Source organism: Piliocolobus tephrosceles, chromosome 15 (assembly GCF_002776525.5).
Source record: "Piliocolobus tephrosceles isolate RC106 chromosome 15, ASM277652v3, whole genome shotgun sequence".
NCBI lineage: Eukaryota > Metazoa > Chordata > Mammalia > Primates > Cercopithecidae > Piliocolobus > Piliocolobus tephrosceles.
Window position 1 is genome coordinate 96,504,447 of NC_045448.1, and position 17,778 is coordinate 96,522,224.

General features: G+C 41.7%; 1 protein-coding gene across 3 annotated transcripts in view; it reads right to left on the minus strand.

Moving 5' to 3' along the window:
- GCC2 (GRIP and coiled-coil domain containing 2) overlaps positions 1–16,919 on the minus strand; it is a 62,611-nt gene extending 45,692 nt beyond the window's left edge. For all 3 annotated transcript variants that reach the window (XR_002725937.2, XM_023190381.3, XM_023190380.2), the window contains exons 1-4: positions 16,760–16,919; positions 16,368–16,424; positions 14,891–14,975; positions 13,568–13,635 (exon numbers count right to left, since the gene is read on the minus strand). Coding sequence is in view for 2 of the 3 variants with exons in the window: in XM_023190381.3 (XP_023046149.2) it covers positions 13,568–13,635; positions 14,891–14,975; positions 16,368–16,424; positions 16,760–16,765 (216 nt within the window). In the remaining variant the exon portion in view is untranslated. The remainder of the gene's footprint in view (positions 1–13,567; positions 13,636–14,890; positions 14,976–16,367; positions 16,425–16,759) is intronic.
- Positions 16,920–17,778: the final 859 nt, after the last annotated feature.

A 17,778-nucleotide genomic window follows, 5' to 3' on the forward strand; every position in this document is an offset into this window, starting at 1 on the left:
ATAACATGCTTTAATATTAAATCAATAACCTGGCCTAAGCAAAGAATTCATGACTAATACCTCAAAAGCAAATGTAACATAAACAAAAATAAACAAATGGGACCTAATTAAACTTTTTAGTTTAATTGCTTATACCCCAAAAGCTACTGAAATAAAAGTTAAACTTTTTAATTAGCTTCTGCACAGCAAAAGAAATAATCAACCGAGTACAGACCACTCACAGAACAGGAGAAAATATCTGCAAACTACGCATCTGACAAAGGACTAGTATCCAGAATCTACAAGGACTCAACAAATCAGCAATAAAAAACCCCAAATAATCCCATTAAAAAGTGGGCAAAGGACATGAATAGACATATGAATAGACATTTCTTAAAAGGATATATACAAATGGCCAACAAACATATTAAAAAATGCTCAACATCATAATCATCAGGGAAATGCAACTTAAAGCCACAATGAGATACCACCTTAGTCCCAGCTACTCAGGAGACTGAGGGAGAATTGCCTGAACCTGGGAAGCAGAGGTTGCAGTGAGCTGAGACTGTGCCACTGTACTCCGGCCTGGGCGACAGAGTAAGACTACATTTCAAAAAAAGTGAAAAAACAACCGATGTTTGCGTGGATGTGGGGAAAAGGGAACACTTATGCACTGCTGGTGGGAATGCAAATTAGTACAACTTCTATGGAAAACAGTATGGAGATACCTTAAAGAGCTAAACAGATCTATCAATCGATTCAGCAATCCAAAATGACTTATTTTCTTTTGGGTAGATACCAAAAGAAAGTAAGTCATTAGATGACTACAATTGTAAACAAATGTTTATGGCAGCACAATTCACCATTGCAAAGATGTGGAACCAACCTAAGTGTCCACTGACTAATGAGTAGATAAAAGTGGCACATATACACCATGGAATACTACTCAGTCATAAAAAGGAATGAAATAATGTCTTTTTAGGTAACTTGGATGGAGCTAGAGGCCATTATTCCAAATGAAATAAAACCAAAAACCATATATATTCCCACTTATAAGTGGGAGCTAAGCTATGAGTATGCAAAGCCATACAGAGTGACATAATGGACGTCAGAGACTCAAAAGAGGGAGGGTGGAAGGGGAGCTAGGGATAAAAAACTACACAGTAGGTATAATGTTCACCACTCCGGTGATGGGTACACTAAAATCTCAGACTTCACCACTATATAATTCATCCATGTAACAAAAAGCCTCTTGTACCCCAAAAGCTATTGAAGTAAAAACTTTTTAAAAAATTAATAATCTGACATGAAGGTTAGGAGAGGGCTTCAAAGGTGGCTGATTAGAGGCATCTCTTACCTCCTCCACTATGAACCAAAATAGTGAGTAATTATATGCATATAGATCATCCAAGAGAGAACACAAATTCAACAGAGAAGTGACAGAAAACACCTTAAGGTGACAGTTTGGAAATCTGTCCCCACCCAAATCTCATGTTGAAATGTAATCCCCAATGTTGGTGGTGGGGTCTGGTGGGAGGTGTTTGGATCATGTGGGTGGATCCCTCATGAATGGCTTGGGCCATCCCCTTGGTGAAAAGTGAGCTCTCATTCCGCGTTCACAAGTGTTTAAAATTGTGTGGCACTTCTTCCCACAGTGCACTCTCACATGCTCCTGCTTTTGCCATGTGACGTGCCTTGCTTCCCCTTTGCCTTCTGCCATAAATAAAAGCTCCCAGAGGCCTCCCTAGAAGCCAAGCAGATGCCAAAACTATGCTTCCTGAACAGGCTGCAGAACGATAAGCCAATTAAACCTCTTTTCTTTTTAATTACCCAGTCTCAGGTCTCCCTCCCTCCCTCCCTTTTTCCCTCTTTCCTTCCATCCTTCCATTTTTCCCATAGACCTCTGGTATTTCTTTATAGCAATGCAAAAATGGCCTAAAACATAAGGAAAGAGAAGGAAGCAAGGCAGCCTGCTCAGCTACAGTTGGCTGGGAGAAGAGAGAAATTCCTCAATGCTCAGAAAGGCTAAGTGAGAGACTCTCAGCTGTCCACATTCCTGTTGCAGACTTCTACAATCCTAGCCACAGAAGGGTCCCTTGACCCCAGTGGGTCCCAAGACTCACATAGTGAGTTTCCTGGAAACCGCATGAAGGCACTGCTCCAGAGAGCTCACGCTGTCCCTACAAGCCCCTGAGTTTTGAATAGTGGCAGCACGGTGCCATGGCCTCCACTCCACTGGATTATGTCTTGCCCAGCAACTTGGGCTGAGGTATCAGCATGGGTGGCAATCTTGTCCCTTCTAACCATGCAGAGGGGGGCGGCTGAGCATTGTCATGAACCCTGAGGACAAATTCCACTGCCTGCAGCTGCTGTGGCTAAAGACTGCTGTGGGCCAAGGCACAGGTGATGCTGCCTACCTACGGCTGCTCCCAGGGGAAGCAACTTCACTCTCCTCAGTAGCAGGGACACAACACGCTGTTGTCTCCACCTGAACATTCCGCTGGTGGCCTGGGATGCTCACCCACCCTTATATACCACAGTCGGAATCTTCACGCACCACCGAGGAACCTAAGGGCACATAGCCTGTCCTGGCTCCAGCCCCTACCAGAACCTCAGCGCAATATCCAGGGGACTAGGTATTGTCCAGCCCAGTCCATTACCAGTGGTACCTGAGCACTCCTCCTGGGGCCTGAGATAGGGCCCACTTAACCTGCTGCTACCACCACAGCTGGCACTCACCTGTGGATATGGAGACTGGCCCAATCAACAAATCAGTCACCGCCAAAACCCATGCTGATCAGTGAGGCCCCAGAGGGTTGTTCCACCACTGCTGTTGCTAATTCCCATGCTATATCCATTGCCCAGGGACTCAAGAACCCACCCAACAGCCTGGCCCACTGCTGCCATTCCCAGCACCTGATCAAGCTACCTGGAGGCTCAAGAATTGGCCTGCTAACACTGGTGCCAGCAGACACACCTTGGGGCCCAGGGACAGGCATGCTCAATCCACAACTGCCACCACTGCGACCTGAAGACTGGCCTACTTGGCATTCCAGCCCCCGGCAAAACTTGACTATAGCCTCCATAAAAACTGCACCCTAAGTCACTGACGAAATCACAGTCACCACTGATGCTGTTTACAGCCAAGTCAGTCATACTGATCCTATGCTACAGCACCCACCTAGAATCAAAGCCACTGTGCTCTACCCAATCAATCCTAAAGATACATCTTCAGGAAAAAGTTCTTCTCTAAAAAAGTAAATAAAAAAAAAAAAAACTGGAAAAAGTGACTATTACACCAGATGCACAGATATCAAGGTAAAGGACGCAGAAAACATTAAAAAGCATGGCAATATGACATCTCCAAAGGAACACAATAATTCTCTAGCAACAGATCTCAATCAAAAAGAATTTCATAAAATCCTGGAAAACGAATTCAAAATTTTGATACTAAAGAAGCTCAGTGAGATACAAAAATTCCCAAAAAACAATACAAAGAAATCAGAAAAAAAATTCAGGATATGAATGACAAATTTATCAGAGAGAGATATCAGAAAAAAGAACCACATAGAAATTCTAGAACTGAAGAATTCATAGAATAAAAAACAAAATACATTCAAAAGCTTCAACAATGGACTAGATCAAGCAAAAGAAAGAATGTCAGAACTTAAAGACAAGTCTTTTTTTTCTGATGTAGTCACACACACACAAAAAAAATGGAAAAAGAATTTTTAAAAATGAGCAAAGTTGGCCGGGCATGGTGGCTCACGCCTGTAATCTCAGCACTTTGGGAGGCCAAGGCAGGTGGATCATCTGAGGTCAGGAGTTCAAGACCAGCCTGGCCAACATGGTGAAACCTCATCTCTACTAAAATTACAAAAATTTTAGTAGTTGGGCGTGGTGATAGGCATCTGTAATCCCAGCTATTCGGGAGCCTGAGGCAGAATTGCTTGAACCCAGGAGGCAGAGGTTGCAGTGAGCAGAGATCACATCTTTGCACTCCAGCCTGGGTGACAGAGTGAGATTTTGTCTCAACAACAACAAAAAGGCAGCAAAGTCTTTGTGACCTATGCAGCTCCATAAAGTGACCAAATATTTATTTGAATTATTGGGGTATCTGAAAGCAAAGAGGGAACAAAAGGACTAGAAAACCTATTTAGTGGCCAGGTACAGTGGCTCATGCTTATAATCCCAGCACTTTGGGAGGCTGAGGCGGGTGGATCACCTGAGGTCAGGAGTTTGATACCAGCCTGGCCAACATGGTGAAATCCTGTCTCTACTAAAAATACAAAAAATTAGCTAGGCATGATGGCAGACAGCTGTAATCCCAGCTACTTGGGAGCCTGAGAGAGGATCACTTGAACCCGGGAGGCGGAGGTTGCAGTGAGCCGAAATCGTGCCACTGCACTCCAGCCTGGGCAGCAAGAGTGAAACTATGCCTCAAAAACAAAACAAAACAAAACCAAAAAATACCAGAAAACCTGTTTAGTGAAATAATACATGAAAGCTCACCAACTCTAGCAAGAGAGGTAGACATCCAGATACAGGAGGCCCAGGTATCACCAAACAAATACAATGCAAAAAGGTATTCTCCATGGCATATTTATAGTCAACTGCTATTAAGTCAAAGACAAAGAGAATTCTAAAAACAGCAAAGAGAAAAAAAAAAAAATCCAGCAAAGAGAAAAGCATCTGGTCACCTATAAAGGAGACTCCACCAGACTAATAGCAGGTTTCTCAGCAGGAAGCTTACAGACCCGGAGAAAAGAGAATAATATATTCATTGGAGATAAGAGAATGATATATTCAAAATGCTGAAGGAAGAACTCTCAGCAAAAGTATATTAGTTTGATCTTGCACTTCTATAAAGAACCGAGATTGGGTAATTTATAAAGAAAAGAGATTAAATTGGCTTATGGTTCTTCAAGCTGTATAGGAAGCATGGCTGGGAAGGCCTCAGGAAACTCATAATCATGGCAGAAGGCAAAGAAGGACGAGGCACGTGTTACATGGTCGGAGCAGGAGGAAGAGAGCAAAGGGGAAAATGCTACACACTTTTAAACAACCAGATCTTGTGAGAAGTCACTCATTATCATGAGAACAGCAAGGGGGAAGTTCATCCCCATGATCCAGTCATTTCCCACGAGGCCTCGCCTCCAACACTGAAGATTACAATTTGATGTGAAATTTGGGCAGGGACACATCCAAACCATATCACAAAGATACTATAATCAGCAAAATTATCATTCATAAATGGAGAAATAAAGTCTTCTCCAGACAAGCAAAAGCTGAGGGAATTCATTACCACTAGACCAGACCTATAAGAAATGTTCAAGGAAGTTCTAAACCTGAAAGTGAAAGGATGACATTTACAATCATAAAAACACACACAAACAGAAAACTCACTGGTAAAGCAACACACAAATAAGAGAAAGGACTCAAATGGTACCACTATAAAAAGCCAGCAAACCACTATAACGAACAATAAGAGAAAGAGAAAGGAACGAAGAATACATAAAGCAACGAGAAAACCATTAATGACAGAAAAAAGGCTCACACATCATTAATAACTTTGCACGTAAATGGAGTTAAGTTCTCTTCTTAAAAGACACAGGCAGCCAGGCGCGGTGGCTCAAGCCTGTAATCCCAGCACTTTGGGAGGCCGAGACAGGCGAATCATGAGGTCAGGAGATCAAGACCATCCTGGCTAACACAGTGAAACCCCATCTCTACTAAAAAATACAAAAAACTGGCCAGGCGAGGGGGCGGGCGCCTGTGGTCCCAGCTACTTGGGAGGCCGAGGCAGGAGAATGGCATAAACCCGGGAGGTGGAGCTTGGAGTGGAGATCTCGCCACTGCACTCCAGCCTGGGCGACAGAGTGAGACTCCGTCTCAAAAAAAAAAAAAAAAGATACAGGCTGACTAAAAGGATAAAAAACATAATCCAACTATGTGCTACCCACAAAAAATGCACTTTCCCTGTAAAGAGACATATAGAAGAAAGTTAAAGCATGGAAAAAGATATTCCGTGGAAATAAAAACCAAATGAGCAGAGAGAACAAAAGGATTCAAAAACCTATTTAGTGGCCAGGCACAGTGGCTCATGCTTGTAATCCCAGCACTTTGGGAGGCTGAGGTGGGTGGATCACCTGAGGTCTGGAGCTCGAGACCAGCCTGCCAACATGGTGAAACCCTGTCTCTACTAAAAATACAAAAAATTAGCTGGGCATGATGGTAGACGGCTGGAATCCCAGCTACTTGCGAGGCTGAGGCAGGACTGCTTGAACCCGGGAGGCGGAGACTGCAGTGAGCTGAGATTGCGCCACTGCACTCCAGCCTGGCAGTGGCGTGATCTCTGCTCACTGCAACCTCTGCATCCCGGGTTCAAGTGAGTCTCCTGCCTCAGGCTCCTGTGTAGCTATACTTATATTAGATAAAACAGACTTTAAGTCAAAAATAGTAAAAAAAAAAAAAAAAAAAAAAAAAAACCAGCAAAAAGATATAACAATTCTAAACATATATGAATTTGACATTGGAGCACCCAGATTCCTAAAGCATTACTAGATCTAGAGAGAGAGAGACTCCAACGCAATAGTACTGGGTAACCTCACCCCACTCTCAGCATTACACAGATCATCTAGACATAAAATTGACAAAGAAATATTGCATTTAAACTGGACTTTAGACCAAATGGAGCTAACAGATGTTTACAGAACATTTTATGTAAAAGCTGCAGAATACATATTTTTCTCAACAGCACATGACACATTCATTGTCCAGAAAAGACCATATGTTAGGCCACAAAATCGTTCTCAACAAATTTTTAAAAATAAAAATCATATCAAGTATGTTCTCAAACCACAATGAAATATTAGAAAGTTCCAAGGGGAACTTTGGAAGTGACAGAATTACATGAAAATTAAATAACATGGTCCCAAATGACCATGGGTCAATAAGGAAATTAAAACGAAAATCAAAAAATTTCTTGGAACAAATGAAAATGGAAACTACAACATACCAAAACCTATGTGATACAACAGAAGCAGTGCTAAGAGGTAAGTTCATGGCCATAAACACCTACATCCAAAAAGTAAAAAGACTTCAAACAATCTAATGAGGTACCTCAATGAACCAGAAAGAACAAGCCAAACCCAAAGTTAGCAGAAGGAAAGGACAAATATAAATCAAAGCAGAACTAAATAAAATACAGACTTTTAAAAAAGGTAGAGGATCAACAAAATGAAAAGCTGGTTCTTCAAAAAGATAAACAAAACGGATAAACTACTAGTTAGGCTAACAACAACAAAAAAGAAGACCTCAATAAAATCAGAAATGAAAAAGGAGACAATTACAACCGTTATCATGGAAATAAATAGACCATCAGAGAATATTATGAATAGCTATGCACTCACAAACTGGGAAACCTAGAGGAAATGGATAAATTTCTGGAAACATACAACCTATCAAAAAAAATCCAGGAAAAAATAGGAAACCTGAACAAATTAATAACGAGTAGCAAGAATGAATCAATAATAAAAAGTCTCCCCACAAAGAAAAGCCCAGAACCAGATGGATGCACACTGAATTCTACCAAATGTATAAAGACCTAATACCAAATCCAAAAAACTGAAACTACTCCAAAAAACTGAAGAGATGGCAATTTCCCCTCACTCATTCTAGTAAGCTGGCACTACCCTGATACCAAAACCAGACAAGGACACAGCAAAAAAAAAAAAAAAAAAAAAAAACCCCAACAACAACCAATATCCTTGATGAACACCAATGCAAAAATCCTCAATAAAATACTAGCAAACCAAATCTAACAGCACACTGAAAAGATAATACAGCATGATCAAGTGAATTTATTCCAGGGAAGCAAGAATGGTTCAATATATGGAAATCAATGTGACATATCACATCAACAGAATAAAGGACAAAAGTCATACGTCATCCCAACAGATGCAGAAAAAGGAATTCATAAACTTCAACATCCCTTCAGGATAAAAACTCTTAGCAAACTAGGCACAGAAGTATTAAACCTCAAAATAATAAAGGCCACATATGACAAACTCACATTAACAACACACAAAAAAAATGGGGAAAAGTTGAAAATCTTTCCTCTAAGAACTGAAACAAGACAAAGATGTCCACTTTCACCACTACTATTCAACATGGGACTTACAGTCCTAGCCAGAACAATCAGGCAAGAGAAAGAAACAAAAGGCATCCAAATTGGAAACATGAAAGTTAAATTGTCCCTCTCTAAAGATGACAAAAGACTATCAAAAAACTCTTAGAGCTGATAAATAAATTCAGTAAAGTTGCTGGATACAAACAATATACAAAAACCAGTAACATTTCTATATCCCAACAATAAAATAGCTAAAAAAGGAAATCAAGAAGGCAACACCTTTTACAGTAGCTCAAAAAACAAAAAAACAACAAAAATCCAAAACACACAAAAAGTAAAAAACAAAAGCCAAAGAAGTGAAAGATCTCTATAATGAAAACTACAAAAACACAGATGAAAGAAACTGAAGAGGACACAAATACGTGGGAAGACATTTCATGCTCACAGAATATTGTTAAAATGACCATACTACCCAAACTAATGTACAGTTCAATGAAATCCCTATTAAAATACCAACACCATTTTTCGCAGAAACAGAAAAAAGAATCCTAGTATTTTTATGAAACCAAAAAAAAAAAAAGTTAGGAGAGCCAAAGAAATTCTGAGTTAAAAAATAAACAAAGTGGAGGCATCATACTACTTGACTTCAAAACATATTACAAGGCTAGTAACCAAAGAAACAAAGTATTGGTATATAAACAAGCATACAGACCAATAGAACAAAATAGAGAACCCAAAAATAAATCCTCATATTTATAGACAACTGATCTTCGACAATGCCACTAAGAACACACACTGGGCAAAGGACACCCTCTTCAACAAATGGTGCTAGGAAAACCAGGTAACTATACGCAGAAGAATGAAAGTGAGTCCCTATCTCTCATCATTTAGTTGATACAAGTATCAACTGAAATAGATTAAAAACTTAGATATAAGACCCAAAAGTGTAAAACTAGCAGAAGAAAACACAGGGCAAACGCATCAAGACATTGGCCTAGAAAGATTTTATTAAGATCTCAAAAGCCCAGGCAAGACATTAAACTGAAGGCTTCTTTAAAATTTTTTTTTTTTTTTTTTTTTAAGATAAGGGCTCCCTCTGTCACCCAGGCTGGAGTGCAGTAGTGTGATTATGGCTCACAGCAGCTTCAACCTCCTGGGATCAAGTGATCTTCCTATCTTAGTGTCCCAAGAAGATGGGACTACATGCACTCTCCATCATGTCTGGCTAATTTTTATATTTTTTTGTGGAAATGGATCTTGCTATGTTTCTCACGCTGGTCTGAAACTGCTGGGCTCAAGTGATCCTCCTGCCATGGCTTCCCTTAATGCTGAAATTATAGGCTAAAAAGCTTCTGCATAGCAAAACAATCAACAGTGTGAAGAAGACAACCTCTTAAATGGGACAAAATACTTGCAATCTACTCATCCAATATGGGACTGATATCCAGAGTATACAAAGAACTCAACACAACATTAAAAAATAACCCCATTAAAAGATAGGCAAGGGACATGAATAGACATTTCTCAAAAGACAAAGAAATGGCCAAGAAGTATATGATACTCAATATTACTAATCATCAGGGATATGCAAATCAAAACCACAATGAGGAATGGCTATTAAGAAAAATGTAACAGATATTGGTGACAATGTGGAGAAAGGAGAACTCTTCCACATTGTTGGTGGAAGTGTAGGTAAGTATAGCCACTACAGAAAACAGTTGGGGATTTCTCAGGCCGGGAGCCGTGGCTCTCGCCTGTAATTCCAGCACTTTGGGAGGCCGAGGCAGGCAGATCATGAGGTCAGGGGATCGAGACCATCCTGGCTAATACGGTGGAACTCTGTCTCTACTAAAAAATACAAAAAATTAGCCCGGCACGGTGGCAGCGCCTGTAGCCGCAGCTACTCGGGATGCTGAGGCAGGAGAATGGTGTGAACCTGGAAGGTGGAGCTTGCAGTGAGCTCTTGAGATCGCGTCACTGCTCTACAGCCCAGGTGACAGAGCAAGACTCCATCTCAAAAAAACAAAACAGTTGGGGATTTCTCAAAAAACTGAAAATAGAGCTACCATACAATCCAAAAACCCCACTATTGGTAGTTATTGAAAAGAAATCAATATAACAAAGGGATACATGCACTCCCGTGTTTACTGCAGCACTATTCACAATAGCAAACATATGAAATCAACCTAAGTGCCCATCAAAGGATGAATGCTATATATACACAATGGAATACTATATGGCCATAAAAAAGAATGAGATCACATCATTTCCAGCAATATGGATGGAGCTGAGGTCATTATGTTAAGTAAATCTAAGTCAGGCAGAGAAAGGTAAGTATTTTTCAAAATAGCCAGAAGACCTGAAATGTACCCAACACATATATATGATAAATACCTGGGTGTGGATACTACTCTGATTTGATGATTATATATTCTATGCATTTAACAAAATTTCACATGTACCCCATAAATACGTATAAATATAATGGATTAAGAAAAAAAACCTTAAAGGTAAAGTTGGGTAACTTGGATAATTTTTTTTTTCTTGAGACGGAATCTCACTCTGTTGCCCAGGCTGTAGTACAGTGGCACTATCTAGGCTCACTCAACTTCTGCCTCCTGGGTTTAAGTGATTCTTCTGCCTCAGCCTCCAGAGTAGCTTGAGCTACAGGTGCGGGCTACCACGCCCAGTTAATTTTTGTATTTTGAGTAGAGATGGGGTTTTACCAAGTTGGCCAGGCTGGTCTCCAACCCCTGACCTCAGGTGATCCGTCTGCCTCAGCCTCCCAAAATGCTGGGATTACAGGTGTGAGCCACAGAGCTCAGCCGAAATTTTCTAATCTTGTCTTTAGGAGCAGTTTTGACAGCGGGAGAATACATTGATGAGTGATAAGGAGGAAACAGCAGGTAGGTATTTAAATGTTCTTATTTTGAAATGCAATTCTGTAACAAGTATTTTAAGAGTTAATGGATAAAAAACTAGAAAACACTTTAGAGGTTGCAGTGGGTGGAGATCACGCCACTGCACTCCAGCCTGGGCGATAGGGAGAAACCCTATCTCAACAACAACAACAACAAATCCCCCAGAAATAATACATGGTAATAACAACGATAACTGACAATTATTGGGTACTTATGTGGCCAACCCAGTTCTATGTGCAGCAGATGTATTACCTTATCAATCCTACATTTCTACATCAATCCTATTTGTACCTCAATCTTACAAACAGAAAGTATTATTATTGCTGTTCTACAGATGACAAAACTGAATCATAGAGAAAGAATATAAGAAACTTAGTCAAGGTCACATAGCTGGTCAGTGGAGGAACAAGGATTTGAAAGCCTAACTCAGGCAGTCTGGGTATAACTGACCTTCTTCCTTAATTACCATATAGTTGTATTGTGGCTATCACGGATTAAGAAAACACATAATGATCAAATATACAAAGAAGACTACTGTGAACTCAATAATACTTAAATGAAACAGTACATTATAAAATGAAATGGCATTTGTGTACATCATTCTAGCTTCATACATTGTAACTAAAGAACAAAATGATACGGCATGACATGCATATGAATTTAAAGACCCCTTGTAATAACTCTCTGGGAGTCCCTCAGTAGTCCACAGCTCACAAGTAGGGAGCCACTGATGAGAAAATAAGATAATAAATAACCAGGCTGGGCGCAGTGGCTCACGCCTGTAATTCCAGCACTTTGGGAGGATGAGGCGGGTGGATCACGAGGTCAGGAGATTCAGACCATCCTGGCTAATGCGGTGAAACCCTGTCTCTACTAAAAGTACAAAAAATTAGCCGGGCTTGGTGGTCGGTACCTGTAGTCCCAGTTACTTGGGAGGCTGAAGCAGGAGAACGGCATGAACCCAGGAGGCGGAGCTTACAGTGAGCTGAGATCGTGCCACTGCACTCCAGCCTGGGCGACAGGGCAAGATTCCGTCTCAAAAATAAATAAATAAATAAATATATAACCAAAGGATATTATGCAAAAGCAGTGAACACAGTATTGCAGAGCTCTGACATGCAAAGGAAACTTTACAGAAGCTTGGCCTAAGGTGGGGAATGAAAAAGCATTTGTTAGCATTAAGGGAGTGGAAATAATAAGCAACTTAGGTCTTTTTTTTTTTTTTTTTTGAGATGGAATCTTGCTCTGTTGCCCAGGCTGGAGTACAGTGGCTCAATCTCAACACACCGCAACCTCTGCCTCGTGGGTTCAAGTAATCCTCGTGCCTCAGCCTCCTGAGTAGCTGGGATTGCAGGTGTGGGCAATCACGCCCAGCTAAATGTACTTTTAGTAGAGACCGGGTTTCACCATGCTGGCCAGGCTGATCTCAAACTCCTGACCTCAAGTGATCCTCCCACCTTGGCCTCCCAAAGTGCTGGGATTACAGGTGTGAGCCACTGCGTCCGGCCTGCAACTCAGGTTTTTTAACAGGGAATAAAAATAATATTTTGTTATCCGGCAGGATTATATAAGACTAAAAAGAGAAAGAGAACCCAGTTAGGTTTTTATTGAAATAGGTTAAGTATTTGATGTGTTTAACATAAAGCCATAGAAATGGAGACAAAAGAGATAAACTGGAACAATATCTTAAAGCTATGATAGGTCTCTGGTGGCTGACGTATATAGAGAATAAAGGAAATAGAAAAGTTAAAGTGTCTCTCAAGTCAAAAGGTATGAAAAACTGTGGTGCCACTGGTCTAACCAAGGGAAGCAATTTGGTTATGTTGAGTTTGATGAGATGGTAAGTGAGATGTGTGAGAGGGAAACACAACTGTGCGATCTCGGTCAGTAGTCATGTCCAGGGATATGAATCTATCTATAGATTATATACTGCACACCTAAAATCACTGAAGTCCTGAGCATGGCCAGGTTTATCTCAGGACGCTAGGGAAGAGCAGACAGAGAATGAAGTAACAATCATAATTAGAAAATATGGGCTGGGCGTGGTGGCTCATGCCTGTAATCCCAGCACTTTGGGAGGCCGAAGTGGGCGGATCATGAGGTCAAGAAAGCAAGACCATCCTGGCCAACAGGGTGAAATCCTGCCTCTACTAAAAATACAAAAATTAGCTGGGCATGGTGGCGTGTACCTGTAGTCTCAGCTCCTTGGAAGGCTGAGGCAGGAGAATCGCCTGAACCCAGGAGGCAGAGGTTACAGTGAGCCAAGATCACACCACTGCACTCCAGCCTGGCGACAGAGCGAGAGTCCATCTCAGAAAAAGAAAGAAAAAAGAAAATATGTGGGAAGAAAGAGTAGAATAAATTCAGAATAGAAAGAGACCTACAGGTAATTAACCCACTCTTTTTACAGTGAATCAGATAGATAAAAACAACCATGGCAGAGAGGAAGTAGAAGAACAGGGACAGAAAGCCAGATAGCCTCCAGCAGACTGACAATCCTCATGGAAATTTTCTCTTTAGACATTTCCCAACTTACCTTAATAATATCATCAGTTCCTTCAGTAACAGGTTTTGATTTGAGTTCTTCAATTTCTTTCTCCAATTCTAAACAATTAAAAAATAAAGGACTCCGGTTCAGAAATAAAGAACATAATTACTGGGAAACTGCTAAGTACATTCTTACAAACCCCCCCCAAAATCTGCAAATTAGAATATATTTAAGCAGAATAGTATGATTAATCTCTGCACTCATCACTATGCTTCAGCATTATTACATGGCCAATTTTGTTTCCTCCCAACTTGTATTCACTTCCTCCTTCACTGCTCTTATCCACCTGATAATTTTCAAGCATACTCCAGACATCATATTATTTCACCTGTAAGTACATAAAACCTTAAAAGCAACAATCGCATATTAAGAATAAACGTTATTGAGAATGGCCTGGCCAACATGGTGAAATCTTGTCTTTACTAAAAATACAAAAATTAGCCAGGCATGGTGGTGGGCGCCTGCAGTCCCAGTTATTCGGGAGGACTTGGCAGGCTGAGGCAGGAGAATCGCTTGAACCCGGGAAGGGGAGGTTTGCAGTGAGCCGAGATTGTGCCACTGCACTCCAGCCTAGCCAACGAGAGCAACACTGTCTCAAAAAAAAAAAGAAGAAGAAATGTTAATCGAAGTGTTTCACTAGCAAATGCCTAGATCTCAGGCCTAGAACTTCTTTCCAAATAAATTATTCTCTTTATTGCAAAGTGATCCAAACTCCCAAGACATAATTTTATCTTTTCTAATAGAAAATAAGTCTTGGCTTTTAAGCTAAGCAGTTAATATTTGTAAGTCACTGGAAATTCAAGAGCTCATGTGCATATACTAAAAAAAAGATCTAAGATCTTTTTCCTTCTGGAATAAAAAGAAAACTGAATAGGGAATCAATCAACTTCAGCAGAAAAATATACTTTAATGTCTATAAATGGAAATCTGTTATTATTTTAACTGAGGAAGCGTTCCGTCTCTTTGGGCTTATCTTCTGTCTCTAACATTTCAACTGATTTCTCTTGAAAAAATGCTTTACTCAGAAGAATCTAAAGTCTACATGAAGAAAAAACACACTTAACTTGCACAAACTTTAAAAATCCTCCTCCCTGATTTTAACAACTCAAAAGTCACTGTGGTTTAGAGACGTGGGAATAATTTAGAAATCAGAGGTAAATTTTTAGAATGTAAAATAACAGATTCTACTACACTAAGGTGCACTTGGAATCACTGGAAAACAAAAACAAGCCAATGCATTATTTTAAAAACTACCATTTTAAACCACGATTAAAGAGACTGTGATCAAGATGAATATTTTCAACCCAATACCTGTACACCTTGATTTAGCTTTCTGTATTAGCATCATCTGTTTCTTGGCAAACTTGATGAGGTCTTCTTTGGGCAATGTTTCCAGCTGAAAGATGTGGTCATGTTACCAACTTGTTGTAACTCATGTTTCTAGTATACCACAAAAAAGAAACAATGTCTGCCAGAAAACAAAAACATTCTACAGAATAAATCTTTATGCCAACAGCATACTTTGTTCCACATTTTTTTTTCTTTTTTTGAGACAGAGTCTCGCTCTATTGCCCAGGCCGGAGTGCAATGACACGATTTTGGCTCACTGCAACCTCTGCCTCCCAGGTTTAAGCAATTCTCCTGCCTCAGCCTCCCAAATAGCTGGGATCACAGGCGCCCGCTACCACGCCCGGCTAATTTTTGTATTCTGAGTAGAAACCGGGTTTCACCGTGTTGGCCAGGCTGGTCTCAAAACTCCTGACCTCAGGTGATACACCCGCCTTGGCCTCCCAAAGTGTTGGGATTACAGGCGTGAGCCACCGCGCCCGGCCACATCTTTTAAAATAAGCAAATGCAAAGTCAACTCTGTAATTGCTACGCAAGTACTAAAAATTAGTTATGCAACTACTATGAAACACAAATACCAGGACATATCCTCTTATAGTTAATGTTACAGGTTGACATTGCTAGCTTTTGATTTAATTGTAAAATTAGTGGGTTGGAGCTAACGCTACTTAAAATTCCTTGGAGCTGTAAAAGTATTTCATTCTATTTAAGGCTGAAAGTGGTCACAAGAAACTGTAAGCATAATGACAGCAGCAAGATGAACCAGGTAACATTCAGGCTTTAATTAAAAAATTAAGCTTTACCACTTGAAAAAATTACTTAAGCCTGTGGTCTCAGGTTTAAGCTTTACCACTTGAGAAAATTACTTAAGCCTGTGGTCTCAGGTTTCTCAACAACAGTACCTATCTCATGGTTATCATGAAGCTTAAATGAAGTAACTGAGTGGTTAGGCAAGTGCCTGAAATTTAGCATGCAAGCAATAAACCTTAGCAATAAACCACTATCGTTTAGAATGATTAAATGTTAAACACTGTACAAGGCCATAAAACTGGACTAATTCAACTCTTTGACAATGTAAAAACTGGAGCCCACAGATCAGAATCCCTTGATCCCTACCCTATGTCACTGCTCCTTCCACTACATCAGTATATAAACCTTCTTAGACTGCTTTGTTTCATGTTCGAAAAATCGCAGGATCTCCCAGCAGTGTTAATCAGGAGCAGGAAGTAAACAAAAAGTCTTTTTATATCGGGATGGGCGGGGGAGAAAGAAACAGGAAATGGATGGGTGACTGCGTAAACTAAAATTGAGATCCCTTGGAGCAAGGATATTTAAAAAAAAATTATACATATATATAGCGCCCCCCTTCCCCATGCCAAAGTTTTCCAATTCATCACCCTTCCATTCTTCAGGGAGCCCGCTATTCAAGTATCCTCTTCACCTTAGATTTCCCAGTCCCAGGGGTAGCTGGTGAAGCCACCCCATCTTGAACAGGATCCTGCAAAACAAAATAAACCCAGGTGTCAGAAGAACTCTTTTCCTAATCCCACACAGAACGCGTGGAACCCTTACAGGGATAAAACCTTCTATGGAATCAAGTGGTGGAAAGCCTTGAGAGACAGAGAATGAGGGCGGACGGAGGCGGTCGCTGTGGCAAATCGTATACAAACGGGCTCTATGGGGACAGGTAACCGCCAGGGATGGAGTTTAGGGAAGATGAGGCAGGCGACGGGCTCCGGAGCACCCTCCGCGCCCTCCCACCGGGCCCACCCCCACATCCCAAGTCCCTGCGCGGAAGGCTTGATGGGAGGCAGTGGGCCCGACCTCAGTTACCTCCATCGCCGCCTGCCTGCCGCTGGCCCGCAACCAGCCGCCGCCACCGCTGCACTTCTGTTTGCGCCAGCCTCTGACGTAGGCTCGACTGCAGGTCAAAGGTCGCTCTCTCCGGGCGGCCCGCCCCCCGCGTCTCCATAGCTACGGCTCCCCAGCACTTCCGCTTACGCCTCTGTGTCCGGGTTAAGGTTCCCCGGGCGGCGCCGAGGGCGGAGTCGGTGTAGACGGTCTACCTGGGGCTCGACCCCTGGGCCTGCGGGTCACAGAGTAGGTGTGGGTCCCGCCACCGCCGGTTATTGGTATGGGAACGTGGGCCAATTACCCCTTGGGGCCTCGGTTTCCACGTCTGTAAAATCTTGTGAGAGTGAGGAGAGCGTTGGATTGGAGTACAGGTCCCTCAGCCCCCGGAAGGTGTCTACTAGCCTGCGAGTGCCTGCGGGACCCACAGTTGCTTCCGGGGGTGGCTCCTTAGGCATTTGTGGCCAGCATGGTGCCCAGGAGCTCCGTGACTCACAGGTCAGTGATGAGGTGGCGTTCCTTGACTCTGGAGTCTGTGAGGAGGTCCCGGGACAGCTCTGTCCTGCAGCCGCCCGGTACTGATGATGATGTGGTGGATGCAAGATAGTCTGCCAGGGAGCTGGGCAGCCGTGGGAGGAGACTCTGTAGAATAGGGGGCACGAGGCCACCCTTTCTCCGAGGGCACGCCGAAGAATCTGTGGTCGAATCCCAGAGCTGCTGCAGTGTCCTGATTGACGGTCCAGTGCTCTGAGAGCCTTTCTGTTAACTGCTGAAGTGGTTTGCTGCACTTTTACCTTTCCATTAATGTTTTCCATACACTCCCATAACTAAGGTAACCTGAAGATAACCCAGTTTCCTGTAGTTTAAATGGCCAAAAGGATGAAGAGGCAGCATACAGTATGTAACTAGTAAATGGTAGCTGCTTATTACTAGGTAAAAGAAGTGTTATTGTGGACATCTACTCTTTGTCTTTGACAGTGTGTATCACCCATAGTGTTTGA